Here is a 6,303-nt window from a genome sequence, read left to right on the forward strand (position 1 = left end):
TATTATCAAGCACCTCTTTTGTGCCAAGAGACATCTTCAAACCCTGTGCACTTCTTTGATCCACAGACACAATACCAGATAAAGATCTCTTGCAGTGTCATGGTAGGGGTTTTAGGTCAGATAGGAAGTCCTTAATATAATGATTTGTAAATATGCAGGTTACCCTGTTTTAGTGTAGGTTTGAAACAGTGAAGAAGAGGTTAGAGCTATGAAAGATAACTCCACAGTAAGTCTGGGGGAGGCAGGGACGTTCAGGACACAGTTCAGGGCACAGGTCTTAGGCTAAAAGATCTAAGGCATCCCTAAGGCTTATGGGAGGGTTCCTGTTAGTGCATGGATTGGCAGTGTGGCACCAGCATTCTCAGGCTTTTGCATGAGATATACCTGCCATGGGAGGGGCGCCTGGGTGGCTCAGTCAGTTGAGTGTCTGACTTCAGCTCAGGTCATGATCTCACGGTTCGTCGGTTTGAGCCCCACATCAGGCTCTGCTGTGAGCCTGCTTTGGATTCTGTGTCTCCCTCTCTCTCTGCCCCTCTCCCATACATGCTCTGTCTCTCTCTTTCTCAAAAGTAAATAAATATTTAAAAGAAAAAAAATTTTTTAAAAGAGATATACCTGCCATGGGAAAGGCATTTTCTTGGATGTGGGTGCCGCCATGTGAACTCAATGCCGCAGAAATTCAGGTAGGCAGACCGTCAAGTGCATACTCTCCCAACTCACAGTCCTTTCCTTTTCTCTCTCTCAGGGATCCGGTCAGTGAGCTTTTATGAGCATATCATCACTGTGGGCACGGGGCAGGGCTCCCTGCTGTTCTATGACATCCGAGCTCAGAGATTCCTGGAAGAGAGGCTCTCAGCTTGTTATGGGTCCAAGCCCAGACTAGCAGGGGAGAATTTGAAACTAACCACTGGCAAGGGCTGGCTGGTGAGTAAGCCCCTGCCTGATATGGTTACTGAACAGTGACAGAAAAACCGTCTTCAGTCTACCTACCTGCTCCCACCCCCACTGATAACACCAGCTACCCACATACTTTTTCACTGGTAAGAGGCACTCCTTAGAGCAGAGAGAGGCACTTTCCCTTGATTTTGCTTCTGTGTCTACATGTCTGTGGGAAAACTGAGACCCAGTAAGACACACTAATTGACTTAGGATTACCCCCAGGTGATAATAGAGCAGAGGGAGAAGGAACCCCCCACCGTGGCTGCTACTGAATTATTATTAAAGAGTTTGATTCCAACTGTCCTGAGAAGACCTTAGGTTTGTATAGTAGTTCTTCAGCCTGTTTACTTCTCCCTAATGTTCATTTGGAAAAATGAGGCTCCATTTCCCATGAGCACCAGTCTCCTGACATCAGGTTAGATGCAAGAACCTCTCCTCTAACGGAGACCAGAAGGCATTCCTGTCCTTTCCTACCCCTTTTTCTGCCCCATGGCCTAGAGGTATTAACTGTCTCCTTTTCTTCCCATAGAATCATGATGAAACCTGGAGGAATTACTTTTCGGACATTGATGTCTTCCCCAATGCTGTTTACACCCACTGCTACGACTCGTCCGGAACGAAACTCTTTGTGGCAGGAGGTCCCCTACCTTCAGGGCTCCATGGAAACTATGCTGGGCTCTGGAGCTAATGACAACTCACTCTTTCCCCAAATGCAGAGATTTACACTAACTTCCATCCTTAGTTTCCTTGTTTCTTTTGATTTTCTTCCAATTGTGTGAGGCCCTTATTTTAGTGGGAACCCGAGAGTTTGCCTATGGTTTAGGCACTTGACAGGAAGCTCTCTACAGAAATCTGAAGTGTTTTTTTTGTTTTTTCCTTTTTTTGTTTTTGGTAATCAGAGTTTCTTTCTATCTTTTTTCTTTCTGGCTTCTCAACCAAACATTGTTAATTCTTATTTGTATTTTTCTTTAAGTGACACACACTCTCCCCTATCTGGCTTCTGGCAGAGGCTGGCATAGTCATTCTCACCCTTACCTCACTCTTGAGAGGTAGGGTTCCTTTATAATTATGTGGTTGCTGTCAGACTTTCTGTGAAAGTTTGGGGGCTGTGTGTGTGTGTGTGTGTGTGTGTGTGTGTGTGTGTGCACGCGTGAGAGAGAGAGAGAACTTGTGTGCCTGCAAATTCTGTGTGTCACTGAAATTACCTGGAGTAAGAATTACTTGTAATTAAAATATTTATAAAAGAAACAACTTTATTCACAGAGTCAGCTTTGGGACTAGTCTTTATCTTGTTTTTTAAAGTCTAACAGCACTGATTATAGGAAGTAAAAACAGAAAGAAAACAATCACCGCCAAGAAAACCCTTTGAGTTAGATTACAGGCTTCCTGGTGACTTTCATGCCAGGACTCCAGGGTGATCTGTCCCCTACCTATCTTCCCAATCTTGTGTTCCCCAGGTGAGAACACTTCTGTGTGTCATTTCCACTTCAACTTCCCATCGACTGAGCCAGTGGCCACTCCCCTAAAACATCAGGGTCTCCAGATGCAGTTCTGGAGGCTGCAGAAGTCTTGGTGGAACTTGGTAAAGAGAATCCCTATCCCAGTCGTCCTTCTCCTTCCCTCAAACAACACCTGATATGGTATCTCAGGGGCCTTGAGCAGGGGGCCTTACGTCTGCTAAGATTCACATACTCAGTCCCCTTGGCTTTGGGGAGAAACTTCTCCTTTGCCTTTCTTCTGATCTCCCCAAGTGGGTTTTGCTTTGCTTTTCTAAATTGGATTCAGTCCAGGAGGGTGGGGGTAAGCTGGGGGTTTATCTGTGTGTAGCGAGTGCTTCATGTGTGGAATGTTCATTTTCTTATTACAGTGGGGCTCTGGGGTTGAAGCCACCTCTCCCACTCTGTTGGCTCAGCCCTGGGGTGGTGGTGGGTGGCCTAGAGCCAGCAACATTGTGCATGTAACAGCATTGATGTGATTAGTAATTTGTTCCTCCTTTGAACTGTGTTTAGTCTGAGGTTTTGAAACTTGCAGGCAACTGACCATGATGTCCAGTTATTCCTTGCTTTTTACGCATCATGTTGCAGAAAGCAGCTGTTCCCACCCACAAATTCCTCCTCCATTATAAGCACATACTCTGCTTCTGTTAACAGCCCTTTCTGGGGGAAAGGAAAAGTCATTTATTCCTGCACTCTCGTTTCTAAATTGCCCTCCCAGTTATCCCCTTCTGCTCTGGGTGTAAGTGGGGAGATTGAAAAAAAGAGTGCCTTCTCCTTGGTAATGGGGGCTGGTGTGGAAGGGAGACAGCAAGTCCGCCCTATCTTGGTGATACAAGGTGCATACCACAGGTTCTAGAATTCTCATCTTCTAACCTAGAGAATTAGGTGCTATAAACAGGGAATTAAGTAAAAAATGCTGGATACTATAGATCTTTTAATTGTCTTAATTTTTTTTTTCTATTCTTAAACTACGGGCTGTAGATTTCTTAGTTCTCACAGAACTTCTATCATTTTAAACCAACTTGTATATTTAAAAAAAAAAAAAGATCTTAAGTAGGATGTTTTGTACTGTTGCCAGACCCTCTTCTGTGATGGGTAATACGTTTGATTGTTTTGAGATTTTGTTTTTAAAAATGTAGCACTTGACTTTTTGCCAAGTACAAAAATAAATATTATTCCAGTTGCAAAGTGGTTTGAGTGAATATGTATAGCCAAGAGGCAGCAGGGAAAGAACCCCAAATGACTGATTGGAAGTTTACCTTGGGAGGCTAGGAGTGCTTGGAGCAGAAGGGGAACACGAGTCCCCTCAAAGCTAAAGGCAGGTCAAGTACAATCACACTAAGAAGACCTACTTGCTCCTGGTCCCCAGCCCTGGCCAAAGATCATTTATTCAGGGGTCCAGCTGAGGATGAATAGGCCCAGGCAAGAGGACACAGTGACCAAGGTGAGTGATGCTCTTCCCAGAACTGGTTTGGGGCTACAGCTGAGAGAAGGGCATACTGCTGAGCCGTACCACCCTCCTCACCACCAGTCCTGGAAGGTCCATCGGGGCTGGGCCTCTGTCACATGGCACTTGTTCCTCTCGAGGCAACTAGATACAGCTGCCCTTTGCACCTGCCTTGGGACTGACTACAGGATATAATTCGTACAGGCATCTAGCTACATGATCAAAGGCCACAAAACAGGAAGGGGGAGGTGAATTAGTTGAGGCAATTAAGAGAGCTTCCTAAAGGAGAAAAGCCTTTTCCAAAATGAAGTTTTTAGAATTCCAATCCATGAGACAGTGATGGGTGTTTGCAAAATGTTCCTTAGTCAAATTATTTCTGGGAAATGCAAATTGAAACAAAGACATGCTTTTTCCCAACCTCAGGTTTTGGTTACTATGGAACTTGTGTCCATGGAACATGCTCAGAGAAAGGTGATGGGATCTGAGAAGGGACTTGGCCTAGGCTTCGGGCCTCCATGGAATCTTGGCCCTGGTCCTGTTTTCCAGCCAGACTTTCCAGCAAAGTATGTATCTTACAGAAAAGCTTTGTGGACTTTATAGGGTCCCTCCCAGTCCCAATTCCCATGCCATGAAAGAACTTCCTTGTTCTCCCTCAGGCCACATGCCTTGTTCCAAATGGTCTACTCGCTCCTTCCATCATCCTTGGGTCCTTTGACAGAAGGCTTTGGAATTGAATTTATGCTCTCAGTTCCCTACCCCTGCCACTCCAAGAGTTCATTAGTATTAATCAGGCTTTTAGTGTGTTTTGTTTTTATTTTTTAAAGTTCACCCATTTATTTTGAGAGAGAGAGCACCTGTGAGAACAGGGAAGGGGCAAAGAGAGGGACAGAGAGAGAATCCCAAGGGGTCCACACCGCCAGCACAGGGCCCAACACGGGGCTCAAACCCAGGAACCATGAGATCATGACCCGATCTGAATCCATGAGTCAGAGGCCCAACCGACTGAACCACCCAGATGCTCCTTTTGTATTTTTTTAAAAGGAATCTCCACCCACCATGGGGCTCAAACTCACGACCTCAAGATCAAGATCCGCTCTTCGACTGAGCCAGCCAGGCATCACTGGCCTCCACTGTTTCTAATTAAGCTAGAGACTCCCAATCTAGCCTCTCCAATCCAACTGCCATCCAGACAGTTCTTAGAGCAGGTACCCAGAAATAGCAAGTAAGGATGTTAAGACCCTTAGCATTGGGGTCAATTGTAAAAGTCAGCCTGTGACCCAACTGTTTTTTCTTTCCTTTCCAATTGGCTGATGTCGGGAAGCCAACGATGGGTGGCTGTCAGTGGGAGGCTCTCATTCAATGTTACTTAGTTTTAGCCACATCTCATTCATGCTGGTGTGCTGAGATGGCTGGAAGCTTTAGGGTAGAAACATGGGCTAAGTCTGGAACCACCAATAAGGACAAAAGACATTTCGAGTTTCTTGTTTTTCTTTCTTTTTTTTTTTTCTTTTAATATTTATTTATTTTTGAGAGAGGAAAAAACACATGCACAGGAGTAGGGGAGAGGCTGACAGAGACAGGGACAGAGGATCTGATGCTGGCTCTGTGCTGACAGCAGAGAGCTGGATGCAGGGCTCTAACTCAGGAACCGTGAGACCATGACCTGAGCTGGAGTTGGATGCTTACTCAACTGAGCTACCCAGGAGTCCCAACAGACCAAAATTTCTTTTCTGAGCTTCCATTCTGGCATTCAGCAAAGGCTCAACAAACGTGCACTCCCAGGGCGAAAGACCTTGAACCTCGGCGAAAGCCCCGAGTTTCTTGTTTTTCTACCCTTACTTCAGCTTCTTCAAATAATCCAGAGAAACAAATGTAAGACATTGGTTTATGTACTACCACCAGAGAGAGGTGTGAACAGAACCACACAACATGGGATTGTAAACTATTTTGCTTCAGCTCTCCAAAAACAGGGCTCTGAGCTGTCTTCTCTAATTCCTACTGGGTTAAGCCTCACATCTGAACGCTCGTCTTGATTAGTGTGTAATTTCTGAAGTCAGAATTTTAAAAGGATAATAATACTCATTATCTGAGCTCAATGTCACATGTTTACTGCATTTCTTGTTAAGCACCATTCAGAGCTGTAATTAACATCCCTACTGCTATGGACAGGAGGGGAAAAAAAGATCAACTTCCCTCACTTGTAGCTACTTTTTCCTTAACTGGTGACAACTTGAACAGAGGACTGGAAATAATAAGGATCCAGGGTCAAGACCATTGCCCATTGCAGATAACACTGTGCGGGGTACCAAGGCCTGAGGTGTGGTGGTTTGGGCCCTGTAATGTATTGCTTATGTGAGAAAGAAACATCCTTCATCTTCACCACCACTACCCTCTCTGCTCCTCTAGGCTCTTTTGTGAAAA

The 6,303-nt window shown here is 45.1% G+C and overlaps 1 protein-coding gene across 1 annotated transcript in view; it reads left to right on the forward strand.

Moving 5' to 3' along the window:
• The window catches only part of DCAF12 (DDB1 and CUL4 associated factor 12), a 35,029-nt gene extending 31,411 nt beyond the window's left edge, over positions 1 to 3,618 (forward strand). The window contains exons 8-9 of the mRNA XM_029920310.1: positions 746 to 924; positions 1,469 to 3,618. Coding sequence (XP_029776170.1) covers positions 746 to 924; positions 1,469 to 1,627 — 338 coding nt within the window. The 3' untranslated portion in view covers positions 1,628 to 3,618. The remainder of the gene's footprint in view (positions 1 to 745; positions 925 to 1,468) is intronic.
• The last annotated feature ends 2,685 nt before the right edge of the window (positions 3,619 to 6,303 follow it).

This window comes from Suricata suricatta, chromosome 13, assembly GCF_006229205.1.
Source record: "Suricata suricatta isolate VVHF042 chromosome 13, meerkat_22Aug2017_6uvM2_HiC, whole genome shotgun sequence".
Taxonomy (NCBI): domain Eukaryota; kingdom Metazoa; phylum Chordata; class Mammalia; order Carnivora; family Herpestidae; genus Suricata; species Suricata suricatta.